The sequence below is a fragment of the Stegostoma tigrinum genome, chromosome 10 (assembly GCF_030684315.1).
Source record: "Stegostoma tigrinum isolate sSteTig4 chromosome 10, sSteTig4.hap1, whole genome shotgun sequence".
In the NCBI taxonomy this organism is placed as follows: domain Eukaryota; kingdom Metazoa; phylum Chordata; class Chondrichthyes; order Orectolobiformes; family Stegostomatidae; genus Stegostoma; species Stegostoma tigrinum.
The window spans coordinates 50253627-50272606 of NC_081363.1; the positions used below are offsets into that span (position 1 = coordinate 50253627).

An 18980-nucleotide genomic window follows, 5' to 3' on the forward strand; every position below is an offset into this window, starting at 1 on the left:
CTTTCCTAGCATTTTCATTGGTGACTTGATATCAGATTTTGGAATATTTTACTGTGTAAAAAGCACAATATAACGGAAAGTTATTCTGTAAGGAGTAATCTCAAATATTTTCAAAATGCAGAATAAACAAGATCATGAAAAGAAAGATGATGACAAACAAAGTAAATCAAAACGTGGGCGTCCTAGTCTGAAGTCTCCACCAACCACCAATTCTCAGCGTAGTTTATCCAGAACTCCAGGTAATGAGGGGAAATGTGGAACAAGGAATATGAGGAATAATACATCTGATTCCTCCCCTCTTCTCAATGGAGTAGAAGGTATGCACTTGCATGTTGCATTTTGCTGCTTTTTTTTTGCTCCTTGGTTTTGAGTAATGTGTTTGATAATAGGTATTATACCATATTGTATCCACAGAACCATTGCACTCTGGTTTATAGGCTCTGATTTTAACCTTATGCTTGCAAAATCATTCATCTGTAATATGCAAATAGTTACAACTCCAAATGTAAAATTGCATGGTACAAATGTGTGACTGTGGGAATCTGCTCTTAAATAATACTGTGTAATTTTAAAGTTGTATTGAATTGATTTCTCATCCTAATTGGTCTTTTAGGTTCATGTACGTTAATCAAATGTATATGTTTGCTAAAGACTTAAGTTTTGATGTTTGATTCTTTCAGGTCTTCCTCGAAGGCGCACCAGGCGTAGCTCTGGGATGTATGATTCTGACAAAGTTTCAAATGGTACAGATAATTTAGCTGTTAACTTGAGCTATTAGTTATCTAGTATACCAGTAAATTAGGTGACCGATATCTGTCCCAATTATGATTTTAATTATGAGTTGCTCATGTTCATTTCCCAAATTTGCACCACATTTCTTCAGGATGAATTTGAAACACAAATGATAATAACTAGGTTTTCACAATAACTGGAGCCATTCAGCCAGCCTCTTGAGTTTGATGTCTCTGTGAAAATATGACTGATCTGTATCTTCATTCAGCTTCCTTTGCTCTGTCCTCTTTTAAGCCCTGAGCTTGTAAATATTGATCAGCCTTCAATTTTATGTGATTAAGTTAAGCTAGTGTCCACTGCATTGTATATAAATGTGTTTTGTTAATCTGACCACCCTTTGCATTAAGAGATGTTTCTTAATTACTATTCTGAATGGTCCACTTCTGATTTTAATGTTGCATCACCTTGCCCTTGACTCCTGAGATTTGCTAATACATATGGGCTCAGAGGTTATTTTTGTCATATATGTTTCTGACCTATGAATTTACCAGATGATTGTGAGAATCCTAGGTTGAAGGACTGACAGCTGATGAGAACAGCTTGCTATGTGTAATATCACAGACACGTTTCCCATGAAAGATGGGAACGAAAACACCTTGTACTTCAAATCACCAAGTTCTTCATCTGCATGTAGCTTTGTATGCTATTTATATTGCATTGCTATACAGTATATATTGCTACATAATGCAGAGTTTGGGGCCCAAAAGGTTAGACTATATTATAACTGATGCAGTCAACTGTAAACAAATTAAAATTACCATTTCTATGTGGTACTAATATGTTTGCTTACCATCAGTTTCATTAGTGCTTTCTATGAAATGATGTTTGTATCACAGAGAAAGTTTTAATTTTTACTTCCATTCTGTTTCTCTGAACTGTGCTAGGATTGCGTTTTTTTATTTATAGCACGTTGAGTGACATTTCACTGATTTCATTTTAGTTAAAAGAACAGAAACTTGGGACTCAATGAATGCTTGTGAAAATGTTCTAACACCACTGATCTAGATGAAAAAGGTTTGATTTTTGAATAACGCTGTTATTCATTGTCCAAGAAGGTCCAAGAGTCAATAATTCCAAGTGATATCTAATTAGCTCTCCCACGCCCAGCTGAAGTAGTGGCCAATTTTTGCTCTTACTTGAGGACGGATGTTGGAATAAAACTAGTTTACTGTCAGCACTGAACTCAGAAGTTTAAGATGGTGTCATATGATTGTTTGAATAGAAATAATGTGCAAAATTATTGGGGGAAAAAGCAGGAGATTGTCAATAATGGGGTTTAAAAAGCTTGTGCAGGCCTAGTGGGCCAAATGGCCCCTTTCCATGCAGTACTGCATGGAAACTTTCACAAGAAGTTACTGAGTAGAGGTTTGCAATCTGGCATGTGTCGTATCCATTGTAGCTGGGCTTCAACTGTGGTTTTTTTCATCTATGCGATATGGGCACTGCTGACAAGGCTAGCATTTATTGCCATTCCTAGTAGTCATTGAACTGAATTGATTCTCTCAGCCACTTCAGAGGGCAGTTTAGCATTGCCTAGATTGCTGTGGCTCTGGTGTCACAGGTAGTCTGGACCAGGCAAGGACGACAGGTTTTCTTCCCTAAAGGACATTTGTGGACCAGGTAGATTCATTAATAAAAATAATTTTCTTTTTTCTCATGAATTGAATATTTGAATTGTGATGGCTGTCTTCTTGGAGCCATGAGGGACAGAGTGAGACCAGCAGTGATGATAAAGGTGGGATAGATGCAAATAGATGGAGCAAAGCTAGAAGTATGTACAAAAGGGGGACAAAGGCAGTGGGAACACAGCAAGGGAGCAAATGGTTGGAGCAAGATCAGAAGGAGGCACAAAAGTGAGACAGATTCAACAGGGATGCAGCAATGCCCGCAGTGGAATGGATACTGGAGGAACATAGTGAGTCCAGCAACCAGTTCCTGCAAAAACAGCAAAACCTGCTGCTACAACAAGCCACATTCTTCACAAATGGACAACCAAAACCTCCCTTCCGTGCCTACTGTGCACTCTTAATATCACAATTCAAGCTCTTGGGCTTCCCTTAATCAATTATGTCATGGCTCCAACTTTCCCATTGCACTTTTGATTTGACCATTTACTTAGCTGTGTCCTTGTGACCTCATACCTTGCGTTAGCTCTTGTTGGTGGCGGCACCTGCTGCCCTCTCACTACATCTGTCCTGCCTTTATCCCCATTGCTGGTCCAATCCATCCCTCTGCCCCCTCACCACTGCTGGCTTTGCTCCAATTATTGATATAGAGCACCCACTCTGCTTCAGTAACAACGCACAGTCGAAACAGTACTGCGGGCTCCTCAGATGGGGCCATTTAGGAGTAACAACATTGTCTTTTAACCCTCGTCTGTGCAGTGAAACCTGTTCCTGGATAAAGACCTTGGTTGAACTGTCTTACAGTCTGTGTGCAACAGTAACTTTATATTTAAAGATCCCATGCCCAAGGCGCTCTATACCCCTCAAAATGAAATTTAGGACCTGGAAATCAGGATCCTCAAGAACAACTCCAGCAGTGAAAAACCTGACAGATACAGTGCAACCATAGCTCGTAAACCACAGCACTATGACATTGATTTCATTACCCTGATTGAGACACAATGAGCAGGAGAACAATTGGCACAAAAACATGGTGACAGTTACATGGTAGGGAGGGTAAATCTGAGCACCAGTGCTCCATGGCATTGATTTTGCTATAACGAAACAAGCTAGTTAACTGTTTCAGTGAGTCCATCCTACTGGGTAAGTAAGGTCATGACATTTCGGCTTACTTTCATCCAGAAACTACACCTCGGTCATCGGTAGGTATGCTCCAACCCTAGAAACAATGGATAAGGACAGAAAGGAATGCTGTTTCAGTCTTGATCAGTCGTTGTGCCATGTCCCAAAGGGAGACAAGCTTATTCTCCTTCGTAATTTCAATGCCAGATTTGGAGGGCTGGGGGGAGACTGTCGGGGAAAGAAGTGAGGGCAAGGAAGGCATTGGGAAGGTAAACAACAAGGAGTTGTCTTCCTGATGAAATGCCCCAGAGTTTGACTTGGTCGTAATAGACATGACGTAACATTCCCCAGAGATGAAAGATTTTGAGGCAACACCTTTACTCTGGACTTTGGAATCTGCTTGACCACAAGAGGTACCAAATGAGGGACCACAAGGATCCCCATCACCCATACCTTGACAGGAGTTGATGATTGCAAGACCTAACATTGCCTAATCCAATCTAATATCTCCATCAGCTTCGCCCAAAAACAGCAACAACAGCAAAAGCACTGATGCAGGAAATTCAAGCTAGAACACTGGTATCTAGCTGAAAACTTGGAACATTGTCCAGAAACATTCTGTAAGCAAAATGCAGGACAAATCTAATGCAGCCAATTACTGCCCCATTAGTCTCCTCCTGACAAGTAGTAAAGTGATAGAAGGGGTCATCAGTAATGCTTTCAGGAAGCCGAAACAAAATAATAATTTGCATTTCCTTGTAATATGAGAAAATGTTCCCTGTGCTACACCGACAGAGATGGTTGAGGAAAAGTAACCAAAAACATTTTTGAAGAAATGAGTTTTTTGTTCAGCATTTTAACGAAAGCCAGAGAGGGGGCAGGGTGAATTTGGAGGGTGAATATAAAAGACAAGTCCCCACTTCAGAGAGTTGAGCTCATAACCTGGGTTGGTACTTAAGTACGAGGGAGTTCTGTGGTCTTCTGGGACAATTGCAACTTTCAGTTATCACTTCACATTTTTCTTTATTGAACTTAATTTGTCAATTACTTGCCCATTTTGATATTTTAGAATGTGTTTGTGTAATGTATTACAGTCCTCCTCTTCCTCCAGATTGACTATCGCCTCCAATTTGGTGTAATCTGGAAATGTATTTTGATTCTGAAGTCCAAATCATTCATGTAAATTATGAACAGCAGTAGGCTGAGCATGATCGTTGTGGGACAGCACTGTGACCACCATCATTTACAATTTTGAATCGCTGCTTTTTACTTCCACTGTTTGCTTTCTGTAGTGAGGCAAGTTAGCAATCCATTCTGCAACTTGTCCCTGACTTTGCATACTCTATTCTTATTCATTAGCTGTTGATATATAAAGTAGACTATTTGAAAATCTAGATAAGTTGCAGCTGCTGCATCACTATGGTATACTCTCTTTGTTACCTCCTCAAAATTCGAATATATTGGTTGAGCAACATTTTGCTTTTGAACTTCATGCTGGCCATTATAATATTTCTGATTTCTAAATTTTCTTCTAGTCTTTTGTGGTGATTACATGATATATCCTACCAGTGAAGTTATGTAGGTTCTATAATGACAGAGACATATTCCACCCCTCTGTATAAATATAGGTTTAATGTTAGCTATCTAATTGTCATCTAACTCTGCATCCTCCACTGTTTTCTGTATGTTCTAAGATAAGATACTAATTGAAATGCATATAATAATGTTGCATTTTTGTTTTCACTTCAATCTAAATATTTAATTTGGAATTAAATTGTGTTTCATTATAGGGTCTACCAGTTCTTCAGATGAAAGTGAAGTAGAAACTGCAGCAGACAAGTCTGTGAAAGAGGAAATTGTTTCCACGAAGAAATTAGACGATGAAGAAAAACCTGAGGGGAGAAAACTCCAAGACTCTTGTCGGCAAGAATTGAGGGTACAACCATGTGAGGATGGTTTAAAAACTACATCAGTCAAACAGGAAGCAGAAAGCATAGAACAAACTGATAATGAGAAAATAATGACACAGGCTGAAGATATATGGAAAGAAATCATTGACAAGTCTCCAAAGGGGAAAGGAAGAAGGAATAGGACACGAGATGTGTATTCAGACAATGCGAAGTCTGTTCTTGCTAATCACATAGTTGCTGAAGGTGGAGAAGACATGGAAAAATTAGAAAACTCAGAGATCAAGCAACTATCTGGCCCCAATGTGCCGGAAGAAACCATTCCAGTCATAGAAACAAGCTTGTTAAATGAAGTTACAAATGATGAGAAGAAGCTAGGAAAAAGAAAATCTCCGGAGAAGTTAACACCTGATAAAAGACTGCGGATAGAAAATGAAGACAAACTACGAACTGTAAAAGACGAAGGTATTGAGAAAATAGAGTACTATGCAGATGAGTGTAAAGAATCTAAAACTGTTGAAAGGCTAGAACTTGAAAATGGCGAAGCTTCTTCCTTAGAGATTGCGGCAGACAGGTGTATGAAACAGGAAATGGAAGCTCCCTGTTTAGAAATTGAAGAGGATATTTCATTGAAAACTGATGAAGATATAATGCCTCCAATTGGACCAGAAGCTTTAGTTTGCCATGAAGTAGATTTAGATGACTTTGATGAAAAAGAAAAAAGTAGCAGTGCAGCTTTATGTGCTGGAACTTTTGCATCCAATTCCCCTGAATCAGTTATTGCTGTTGTATCTGTAGTACAGCAGGTTTTGCCAGTTGCTTCCCCAGCACTGCTTCATCAGGATGAGGTTCGTAGTGTAAAAAGTGAAAGTGACATCACCATTGAAGTAGACAGCGTTGCTGGTGAATCACAGGAAGGATTGTGTGAGAGTGAGTCTGCTAATGGGTTTGATGCCAGTACGAGCTCGAGCAGCAGTATCGTTGTGCAAGAAGTTGAGACCAAGGAAAAAGGTGAGTAATTACAAAAGGAATCTTGTTCCAATTATGGGATGAATTCTGAAGTATTTGATCACTTGCATAGTCTGTTTCAAATTTTGTTGGGGGCACTTTTTATGTTGCCTTTCACTGGTCTCTGTGTCACACGCTGAATGTGAAAAGTGTTTTATGAGGACTCATTTTTGAGATTTACTTGAGCACTACTTACGATTTTCTGGGACTACATTTTCATTCTTACAAATTCATTAGGTGATGCTTTGATGTATTAACAATATCTTCTGATTTGTGATGACACAGGGTTTTGAAGTTACACTGGAGCAGAATTAGAAAAAAATCATAAATATTCTCAGTAATGACTCGTCGATTAAACTTAAAGCTGCAACACTCTGAAAATGTAAATTTCTTACACACTACAGTTTCTAAGTAATAGGGGCCAAAATTTCATGTTTCTTCTTAATTGTTCCAGTTGTGTGCTAATCTTTTGTGTTTCATGCACAAGAACACCCAGATCCCTCTGCATGGAACTTTCCTGGATTTTTCTTCATTTAAATAATAGTCTACCTTTTGATTCTTCCTGCCAAACTGTATAACCTCATAATTTCCTACATTAAACACTATCTAGAAGTTGTTCCCAACTCACTCAATATCTACGTCTCTCTGTAGATTTCTTCTATCCTCATCATAACATGCTGTCCCTCCTAATTTTGTATCATCAACAAATGTGGATGCATTACTGTCTCGATCCCATTCTTTTGTTGTGTCCATCTCTGATATGTCTCTGATGTAACGTCGGGTGACTAGCATGTCTGGCCGTGTTGTATCGTCTTGTTGTGGTCTGTCGTGAAGCTCACGCACTTTACCTCCATGATAGATCACAACAAGATGACATAATGTGGCTGGGCACACTAGTCACCCTACTGTACATCAGGGATGACCACAAGACTACTCATACCTCTAGGTATCAGGGTAGCCCACAAACTAACAACCATCCTGCAAAAGCTACTGATGAATGTAGAAGATCCCATACCCACAATCAATAACACTAATGCAATTTACAAAGTTGCAAGGGCTGTGAGAAATCTTACATAGATAGAATTGGAAGGAAACTGATGACAAGGGTACATGAACTCCAAGTAGCCACCAGGAGACACAACCAGTTCTCGCTGGTATCAGTTCACACAGACAAAGAGGGACACGAATTTGACTGGGGCAACACATCCATAATAGCACATGCCAAACAGAGACATGGCAGGGAATTCCTGGAGGCCTAGCATTCCAGCCAGAACTTCATCAGTTAGCACATAGCACATTGACCTGGCCCTGATATACAAACCACTGAAAACAGAGCCAGAAGTGATGCCAGCAAACAGAGACAAAAAAATAACAAGCGGGACAGAACACCGATGATTTCCCGGAGGCACAGTGACGATGTTACCAAGCAGGGTGACGAAACGTCTGCAATCAAACACGCTGACTCAGCAAGCAAGTCTACAACCTTATGCACAACTTATGCTACAAATCTTCTCAAAAACTTATATGCCTTCTGGAGAGCTAAATACATTACATCTGCTGAATCCTCTTTACCAATTCTGCTTGTTATTATCCTCAGAGAACTCTTAGCAAATTTGTCAAAAATGGTTATCCTTTTACAAACCAGATTAATTTTGTTTGATTTTAGCGAGTTTTGAGAAGATTTGTAGCTCAGGTTGAGATTCTGGATGTGAGTTTGCTCGCTGAGCTGGCAGGTTCGTTTTCAGACGTTTTGTCACCATACTAGGTAACATCATCAGTGAGCGTCCAAAGCGCTGGTGTTATGTCCCGTTTTCTATTTATCTGGTTAGGTTTCCTTGAGTTGGTGATGTCAGAACAGGAAATGACATCACCAACGTGGGAAACGACATCACCAATGTGGGAAATGACATCACCAACCCAAGGAAACCTAACCAGATAAATAGAATGCGGGACATAACACCAGCGTTTCGTCGGAGGCTCACTGATGATGTTACCTAGTATGGTGACGAAACGTCTGAAAACGAACCTTCCAGCTTTGTTTGATTTTTTTTAAGCTTTCCTAAATGTCATGCTATTTTTTCTGTAACAATAGTGTGCTATTTTCCCAGCAACAGATGTTAGGCTAACTTGCCTGTAGTTTCCAGGTTTCTATCTCCTTCCCTTCCTGAATAGGGGATCACATTTAACAGTTTTCCAAGCCATTGGACCCTCCTGGAATCCAACAAATTCTGGATTAATTGATGATTGCCTCCGCTATCTCTGCGGCCACTTCTTTTCAAACCCTTGGACAGTCAAGTGGTCAAATCATTGCCAGCTTTTATAGGTGACAACAGCACCATGAGAATCCATTCAGGAGCATATTTTAATTGGACTGATAAACAAGACTTAAACAAAAAAAAAATTAATATTTAAAATGATTTATTTTTGTATGGCCTTCCAAGCTAGAAGAGTACAACTTGATGTTTTAATAGGTATGTTAGGAATGATTCAAGTTGAATTCAGGTGAGATTTAAAATTTTGATCAAACACTTTGAATTAAATAATAATTATGCCTGCCCACTTTTAAAATCAAAATCCACCGATAGCAACTCTGAAGACCATCTGGAATTGACCTTGATTTACACCATGTCTTCAAAGTAAGATTTGTAATTATCGGCATGAACATGTTGATATCTGTGTAAAAATCTGTCGGGTCTTTAATAACTACAATCCCAGTTACCAATAGCACAGTTGATTTGCAGTGGCATGGTTTAAATGTGCATTAATTTGTTTTTACTTCTTTATAGGTCAGAAACGAATAAGTGACAGCAGCAATGGGACACCAGCAAAGAAACAAAAGCGTAGCCACAAGCGATCAAACGTGTCCAATAAGACTGATAAAAATGGAACTGGTAGGCTCTGAAGCCAGAACTTAAAAGCAAATTTTTGTGTTTTCTAAATAATTGAACATTTTTAATTCTGATTTTTTGATTTTTGAAAAAGGCAATAGCAGTGACAGTGAGGATCTTGCAGTCACGGAAAACTCCAATAAATGCACTCCAGTGAAGAGCTCAAATAAGCCTCAAAAACTTGGCAGGTCTCCTTCAAGAACTTCCCCAAACAGTAAAGATGGGGATAAGGATAAAGAGAAAGATGAAACTGATGGTGCATCTCCTAGGACATATAAATGGAGTTTTCAGCTCAGTAAGAAAACATTCTATTACTATTCAAGTTGTTATTTCAGTTGATGCTATGCTGATATGAGAGGGTGAAGTGGGAATTTGAAGTAAATCTTCTTAGTTTATTGTATTGTTTTTGGCCAATTGATGGCTCCACTAGTTAAAATGAATGGATTGCTGTTAATGTGGACTAGCTGGCATTAGATGTATCTGGATTTCTTGTGCATGAGTTTTTGGGTGAGACGCAAAAACCTGTCTCACTACTCAGGTTATTGAATCATTTCTGCTAGCTCAGTTTTCAAGATTGCAGGAGGGGCTGATTATCTGATTGTATGAATCGCAAAAGACTTATGCAGCAAGTAGTTGGGATAGCTAATTGAATGTTATCATTTCTTGGGGAATGAAATACAAAAGTAAGGAGGTTATGCTTCCGTTATATCAAGTACAGGGTAAAGCATGGGTCACTTTATTTAAAGAAGGATGTTTTGGAGCAGTTGAGAGAAGGCCTATTCGTTTGTTACCAAGAAAGAACAGGATGTCTTATCAGGAAACATTGGATAAGCTCAGCTTGTATCTTTTGGAGCTTAGAAGAATAAGAGGTGACTTGTTTGAAATATGAAATCCTATGGCTTCTTGACAAGGCTGGATGTGGAGGATATTTTTCCTGTTGTGAAAATCTAGAATGAGGAGTCACTGCTTTAAATTAAGGCATCGCCCATTTGAGATAGAGGTTAGGCAAAGATATTTTTTCTAAGATGGTGTTTATATCTTTGGAAGTCTATTTCCACTGCCTTTTGAGGAAGAAAGTCTCTGATGATTTTTAAGGGAGAGATAGATAGATAGAATCTTGGTAAGCAAGGGGATGAAAGGTAATCAAGGGAGTTAGGAATGTCAGCTTCAAGTTAAATCAGATCAGCCATGATCTTTTTTTTGAATGATGGAGCAGGCTGAAGGTGCTGATCGGATCATTCTTCCAAACGTGAATGTTTGTATACTTAGAATTATAGAATCCCTACAGTGTGGAAACAGATCATTTGGCTCAAGAAGTCCACACCGACTCTGAGCATCCCATCCAGACTCTTTCTCCCCCACCCCCCCCCCAAAAAAAAACACTATCCTTGTATTTCCCATGGCTAATCCACCGAAACCTAAATATCCCTGGGCACCATGGACAACTTATCAAGGCTAATCTACCTAGCCTGGACATCATTGGACTGTGGGAGGAAACCCACACAAGACACAAGGAGAACATGCAAACTCCACACAGATGGTTAAGATCGTAAGACCATGAGACATAGGAGTGGAAGTAAGTCCATTTGGCCCATCGAATCCACTCCGCCATTTAAATTGTAGCCGATGGGCATTTCAACTCCACTTCCCTGCACTCTCCCCATAGCCCTTTATTCCTTGTGAGATCAAGAATTTATCGATCTCAGCCTTGAAGACATTTAATGTCCCAGCTTCCACTGTGCTCCGTGGCAATGAATTCCACAGGCCCATCACTCTCTGACTGAAGAAATGTCTCCTCATTTCTGCTTTAAATTTACCCCCTCTAATTCTAAGGCTGTGCCCACGGGTCCTAGTCTCCCTGCCTAACGGAAACAACTTCCCAGCGTCCATCCTTTCTAAGCCATACACCACCTTGAAGTTTCTATTAGATCTCCCCTCAACCTTCTAAACTCTAATGAATACAATCCCAGGATCGTCAGCCGTTCATCATACGTTTAACCTAATATTGGAATTGAACCTAGATCCCTGGTGCTCTGAGGCAGCAGTGCTAACCAGTGAGCCATCATGCTGCCCCTTGTTTCACCATGGTTGATTCTGACTCTTGTCACTATGTTTTGTTAGATGCTGCACTGTTGATGTTGGAGTGTTGAATGATTAAATTGTGTTTGTTACTTAAAGGGGTGTCAGTAAAAAAAAAAATTTACAGTATGACTTCTAACTGGACAGCTGACAGATCTAGAGATCTCTGCCTTCACAATGACCACAACCTTTATGGAAAACTTAGACAAATTTAGCGAAATATTTACATGTGATTTGATTCTAAATTATGTGAATGTATGTAATACAATAAGTCTGAACAATGGGTGGTTTAATTAGGCAGCCTGTTTAAATTGGTTTGACTTCAGTTAAATGGCAAATAGTTGGTGCTAATTGACCAATAAAGTTGACTGCCCATAATGAACATGGTCTGGACTGTCCTTGATTTGCATCTGTGATTTGCTGTGCATTAAAAACCTGTATGTACAAATTATTGTTGTTTGCCATTGCTAGATTTGGAGGATAGACATTAATTGAACAGAGGTGGGAAAGCTTTATTTTCCATTGGTGCTGGAATGAGATGGGCCAAATGGACATGGGTAAGAATGAGGATCATGTAAGGTTTTGACATGTCATACAAAAGGGAAGGAACAGTCTTAAGTAGAGTTTCTTAACTGATGGAAGGCTGACAGGAAGGAGAACCACATACGGGCCTCATCGAGTAATAAAGGAGATAGAGAATAGAATGAAACAGTAAAACAAAAGTATTTGATGCTTGCCAGGTGAATTCTTTTCGGGAGAATGAGATTAAATATATTAGGAGGGGAAAGGTGAAGAAGAAATTAAGACTCGTGAAGAAAATTGAGAATGAAATGACTGTCAATGTAAAGGGGAGCCCAAAAATCACTTACTAACATGTTAATAATACACTGGTTCTGGGAGGTAGCATGGATCCTGTTAGAGCAAACTCAAAGATCCAGGACAAGGCAGATGGATTATCTCGTACTTTGCCTTTCCTTGCTAAACGTTGATACAATCTGTCAAATTATTACTGGAAGCAGTATGGTAGAGATAATGAATATTGTGAAAATTGGGAGGCAGGAAGTACTGGAATAACTGACTCTGCGCAGAATGAAGAACGAAGGTTGTTGTCCTGGCAAGGTGTTATATGCTTGTGATTTTGAAAAAAATTCTTCAGAGATGCAGCTCTACATATGCTGATGCTTGAAATTAACCTACCTCATAACAGATGCCTAAAGAAAAACATTGTTCAGAACACAAAAAAAATCAATCTGGCAAGTTCTGACCATTTTTCTTTTTATAGATGCGATTTGTTATTGAAAATCATGTGACCCATTCCTCCAGTATTCCGATAGTTTATTTGGACCATGGAAATTGAACAATAATTGTGTTGTTGTTCTTCCATACCTTCCATTGGTCAGTTAGAACAATGTACCTGTACCTCATGTTAGTTGTTTGCAACATTCACAAGTCTAGTAGATCTCCTGCAATGATTACTGACTAGTTTGAGTAAATCTTTTCATTCTTCACAGATGCTGTGTTTTTGTTTATAGATGCAGCACCCATGATAGTTTGGTTTTTGCTCATTAGCGTATTGAAAGGATTCATCTATTCATCCCTATTCAATGTACTACAGTCTGTCTCAAATTTACCTATATTGTCTTAATTTCTGTGTCCACTGGTGTACTGATATTACTGATGAAATTGTTTTGAAAATAAAAATGAATAATTTTTCATTTGTCCCCGTGTTGTTAAACACAGAACTGACCCAGCATAATGGGTGCAATTTCCCATGGATAAAGAAAGGCATCAAACGTTGTCCATTAAGTTTTTTTTTCCTAGAAATGGAATTGGAAATTTTATGTTGATAAAGAACAATCAATAATATACAACTGAAATCCATGCCTGTTTATTGCCATGTATTTGGGAACTTTGTTTTAAATGAGCAGATTTAATTCCATTTCTTTTCAACAGCTGACCTTAACAACTTGACAACTGCTGAACGAATAGCTTTCCTACAAGATAAATTACAGGAGATCAGAAAATATTACATGTCTTTGAAATCTGAAGTAGCATCCATAGACAGGAGGAGAAAAAGGTTAAAAAAGAAAGAGAGAGAAGGTAACATCCTATATAATTCATGACTTGTAAAGTGGCAAAATTAATACTTTTTTTTTCCCCTACAATCAAACATGAGTAGGTCATTGGATCACTCAATCAGCTTAGCAAATATCTGTGCATTCTTTGGGGTAAATCACTTCCTGTAAAAATCTTAGTCTTAACATTTCAATAAGCCCAGCATCTAGAGTCTGTTGGAGTAAAGTATTACAGATTTTCCACTAGTTTTGTGATGGTGTTTTGTTGTTTTACTTTTGGTCCAGGTCTAATTTTAAAATTGTGCTTCCCTGTTCATTTTTCTATATCACAGAGAATGAATTCCCTGTATCTAAATCACTGAATATTTTGCCATTTTAAAAAAATCAGTAATGTTGCGCCTTAATCTTCTAACCTCTATAGTTAATTAAATGAGGTTTATGCAACTTTGAGATAGAATCTAACCATTTCAAATTAGTTTAATTTCGCTAAATGTTGGTGAAAACCCCTTCCAAGGCCAGCATATCCTTTCTAGTGAGCTAACAAAACTTAACAAAGTGTACGAGGTGGGATCACATCGAAGCTCTCCATGTTAGAAGTATCACTTCCCTTTATATTTCGGCTCCTTTTGAGATAAAGGCCAACATTGCAAGTGTGTTTTTTGCTACTTTTTGTACCTGTGCACTAATTATTAATAGCTTGAGCACCTGCAAAGTTCCTGATCTTCCACTTTAAACAAAATATTCTGATTTATCTCTCTGTCCCTTAGCTTGGACTGAAATTCCATCTGATGTAATTTTGCCTACTTATTTCATCCATAATGCTCCTTTGTAACTTCCTTCTTGCAACTGTACAGCATACCATCACACCAGATTTTAGTGCCCTCTGTAAATTTGGATATACGATCCTCGGCTCCTTCAACCAAATCATTAGTGTTTATGTTGAAATGTTGAGCATGTACAGATCCCTGGACAGTTCCACTTAATGCATTTCACCAATCACAATGTTCTCTTTATTCCTGGTAACCTTCCCCTATATCCCAAACAATGCCAACCCATGTAAAAATACTTAGTATTACAATGAAATATTAATTGAAAGACAAAATAATCTTTAAACAGTTCCTTTCTGTTTTTCTTCAAAGTGATTGGATACTATTGTGTTTCTCAATTGAGACCCAGACATTTTTGTAAAGATTTATATTGACTGTAGAGTAATTGTGATTGAAATTGATAAACACAGTATTCAACATGAAATTAGCCAAAATATCATCAGTCGTTGAGTGTTCTTATTTAGTAATTCTTTACAGTGATAATTTTTGTAATGTGCTTAGCTCTTTAAATAAAAAAAATTCTTAATCATTTCTTCACTTCTTAATGTTTTCTTACGCAAGAAGATGACAGATTCCCCAGATTCCAACTCTTCTCTTTTTTTGTCACACCAGCCAAACCAAACTTGGTGACTTGCCAGGTTTTAAGATGAATTTCTCTCATCCTTGTGGGAAGCATCTGATTCTCCGTTGACCTGTCTCTTGATGACATAGTTGGAATTGGGCATATATTTCTGGGATTGGCATGTTGAAAATTCAATGAACCGAATGATCTATTATAAGCTTTAAGATCTTAGGACCTTTCACAATGTCATTATATACTGCATTATGTAATATTTTATAAAGCTCTATTTATACAGATGCTAATTCATTATCTTTTATCCGCTAGTGATATCTGCAGCTCCAGGCACATCATCTGCTTCTTCAGATACCGGAATGAGTCCGACTTCTTCCTCACCAGCCCAGAATAGTGTGGCAGTAGAGTGCAGGTGATGAAGCACCCCTCCAAACTTCACTATCTTTTTTCCACAGCAGCCGCTGCCATGACACAAGTGCTAAAAGCCTTGGAACATTAGCATAGGAAGCACTCAGCTGATTGGACTTGTGCATTACCGGTGGAATTCAAGAAAATGATTCCTACTCCACCTCGTTAACTTCCAGTGCCTTTAGCACTGCAAGTTTCAGAGTTGAATGTAATTTGGAGATGTGACTGACTTCACTGACTACTGTCCACTCTATTACATGACAAAGCACTTTGTGGAAACCTCTCAGTGAATTAATAAAATGAATGTGATCATTTTTTTTCGGAAGACATACAGAACAATATTGGGCCAGAAGAAAGCTTTGTTGGTAATGGAACGGTTAATGCAAAATACGAGCCCAGTCAGCTCAGTTCATATGTTGGATTAGTTCCAATTCAGTCTTAGTTGTGGGAGCATTAGCGATATTGAACTGCCAAAGTACACAGTGAGCAGAGTGCCCTATTTTGTGTAATTTGGGAAATGGGACAAAATAGATTGTTACAGGAAATTTAGTGTATTGAAAACTGAAACTAATGAAAAATGTCTTCCGCTATTTTGCTGTTGGATTTTGAGCACACAAGTTATGCAAATGAGATTTCTTATTTAAATTTTGTACTGTTTACAGTCATTGGAGAAGCTGGTTTTCAGTAGACTAATTTCTGTAGCAAGACTATTTTGTCTCTTTTTATATGTAATTGCAGAGTTTTTATTTTATTACGAAAAGTTTCAAATATATCACAGCAATGAAGTTATTTAACAAAAATTTCTAGACCTGAGAATTTTGTGTAAAATAAAAAAAATTGTATTATCTTGCAACTTGTGAAGTATATTTATTCAGACAAGGCAATGGACATAATACTTGTATTTTTTATGTATTTTTAAAACAAGAAAGAAAGATATTTTCAGACTTGGTTCAGTTTTCCAGGTTTGTTGGCTCAAATTTACAAGATGTTACAAACCTTGAATCACGATTTCAATCATTTCAAAAGCAGGGTCGCCTGTCCTGAATTACGTATCCTGTAGGGTTCAGTTGTCTAGCTTTATGGTCACACTGCCTAATGGTAAAAAAGTTTTTTTTTTGCCCTGTAAAACAAAGCTGGTCCAACCTTTGAAACTATGCCAAATTCTCTACAATCCAACATTGTACAATTAAAATCACATAGCACAACAACAAAACTACGAGGAATTATGGTTACCATTAGGTGGCTGTGTAAAATGTTCAGTTCGTTGGGTACAGCCATAAGGTGACTCCATTGCATACTTTGTATATATTTCAACTCTTCCAGAACCATGTATTTAAAGGATACAGTTTGCACATATATTGTGTACAGATGTGATTATTTTATCAATTTTTATCCATACTTGTACTGTACATTGTAAGGAGTTGGTGTCCCTTCCCAATGTTTAATATACTGTAGAGTAATAGTGTGAATGCTCTAGAATGTTTGTATATTATGATACTGTGGTTCAGAACAGCAGTGGGCCTGAGGTGGATTGTAATAGTATTCCATAGAACTGCTAACAAATCAATGTCCATTCTTTTTATGTTTTGAGTTTTTTTTTTATATTTCTTGACAGCGTGAAATTGTAGTAGTTATTACAAAGGATTTTTTTCTTCCATACTTGTAATGGAAGAGAATAATTTGACAATGGCTTAACTTTCTAAAAGCAAAGCAAACTTTTTTTTTCTCTCTTCCACTTGCAAAGCTGGTGTATTGTAATGTGAGAATAAAATAGAACTCAATACAGAGTTTAATAAAGGCCAAGTTTTAAGAAATATGTTTTCAATTTTTTTGTCACATTTCGTGACTTCTGCATAAGACACCTTTCCCAATCTTGACAGAGTGATATGTCCATTAATTGAGTACACCCTTTCGTGGTGGACATGAAACAAAAGACCTGCTACTTTGGAAAATTGGATGGTGATAATCTGAATTTATGAAAACTAATATTCAGTTCAATCCTTATGGAAATAATGTGGCTTAACTAATCATTGTATCATTTGACTTCCTTGAAAAGAAAATTATATCATTTATGTCACATCCTACAAGGAAAAGCATGTATTCCAGAAGATACATAAATAGTTTGTTTTCTATTTATTTCTTAACAATATTACATTAACAATGTACATAACAGATAAAATATGAAGAATTTAAACCATCAACATGCTGAAACTCGTGCATATTTCATTAGAATTTGAGGTGTAATAACATCTTCTGATACTAATACATTACCCCGTTCATATTTCTTGATCTATGCAGCCTTCAACAGGCACATTGTACTCTCCTCCTACAAAGTTCCACCTATTTTGTCCTCTCTGTAGTTTGGTTCCATTATTTTATTACAAATCTTTTTTGGTTCCATCATTACTTTTCCAGTTGTTACCAGACTAACTCCAGCAGTGGCTTCTCTTTCCAACTCCGCCATTCATTTCCTGAGCGCCTCAAATATTTGCACTGCATCGTCAACTATGACTTTTGCCAAATAAAAGCTTGCATGGGGGTCAGAATCCATATTTTTATGTTGCTTTGCTGTTCACCTGTATTCTTTGAATTGCAAAGGGAGGCAAAAGCCTTCATCTTTGACCCCCGGTAACAACTCTACACTTTTGCCACTGACTATCCCGTGCCACTGTTTTAGGCTGAATCAGACAGCTCACAACCTTAGTTCTCGTCACCATCTTGCCCCCTAAAAGACAAGGCTTTACTTTTTTTATTCCATAAAAACTTTGTTTGGATGTCCATTTTCCTTAAATGCTGTGTTCTTTAATACTGAGTAGACTATATAGTTGTAAGTAGATATATAAATCAACAAAACAGAATAAATACAGTTGTGCAAATTCCAGACTTAGTCACAGAATTGTTATAATGCAGGTGGAGCCCATTTGGCTTATCTTGCCTCTTCAAACAAAATAGCATGCTATCCAATGTCCTCTTGATTGCCTGAATTGAACCTGCCTCTACTGTAATTACATGCTGTGTGAAATGTTTTTTTCATATGTCACCCTTGCTTCGTTTGCATAATCACTGTAAAGTAACAACAAATGCACGAGGGAGAAGCTGGCCAGACTGATTAGAAGGGGAGATGATGGAGCAACAAGGACATGGGTTTTTCAGCATAATTCTAGAGGCACAGCAGAAATTCATCCCAAGGAAGAAGAAACATACTAAGTAAAGGATGAGGCAATCATGCCTAACAAGGGAAGTCACGGTCAGCATAAAAACAAAACAAAAACAACAATGTGGTGAAAGTCAAATGGGAAGCTTTAAAAACTAGCAGAGGAGAACTGAGAAAAGCAGTTAGGGATGCGGGGAGAAGATGAAACATGAAGGTAAGTTAGTTAGTAATATGAAAGGATATTGCAAGAGTTTTCACATTTACAAAAGGTAAGAGAAAGGCAACATTGGACTGTTGTAAAAGGAGGCTGGAGATGAAGCAAAGGGGACCGAATAAATGGCAGATGAACTGAACAGGTACTTTTAATAAGAACCAAAAGAACTGCGGATGCCGAAAATCAGGAACAAAAACAAAGTTGCTGGAAAAGCTCAGCAGGTCTGGCGGCATCTGTGGAGGAGGAAAAAAAAGAGTTAATGTTTCAGGTCCAGTGACCGTTCTTCAGAACTGATGGTGGCTGGGAA

General features: G+C 38.0%; 1 protein-coding gene across 4 annotated transcripts in view; it reads left to right on the forward strand.

The window, feature by feature from the left end:
- The window catches only part of arid4a (AT-rich interactive domain 4A), a 158264-nt gene extending 141161 nt beyond the window's left edge, over positions 1-17103 (forward strand). For all 4 annotated transcript variants that reach the window (XM_059649181.1, XM_048537714.2, XM_048537716.2 and 1 more), the window contains exons 19-25: positions 122-317; positions 681-743; positions 5330-6457; positions 9241-9345; positions 9437-9637; positions 13375-13521; positions 15210-17103. In XM_059649181.1, coding sequence (XP_059505164.1) covers positions 122-317; positions 681-743; positions 5330-6457; positions 9241-9345; positions 9437-9637; positions 13375-13521; positions 15210-15313 — 1944 coding nt within the window. In that variant the 3' untranslated portion in view covers positions 15314-17103. The remainder of the gene's footprint in view (positions 1-121; positions 318-680; positions 744-5329; positions 6458-9240; positions 9346-9436; positions 9638-13374; positions 13522-15209) is intronic.
- Positions 17104-18980: the final 1877 nt, after the last annotated feature.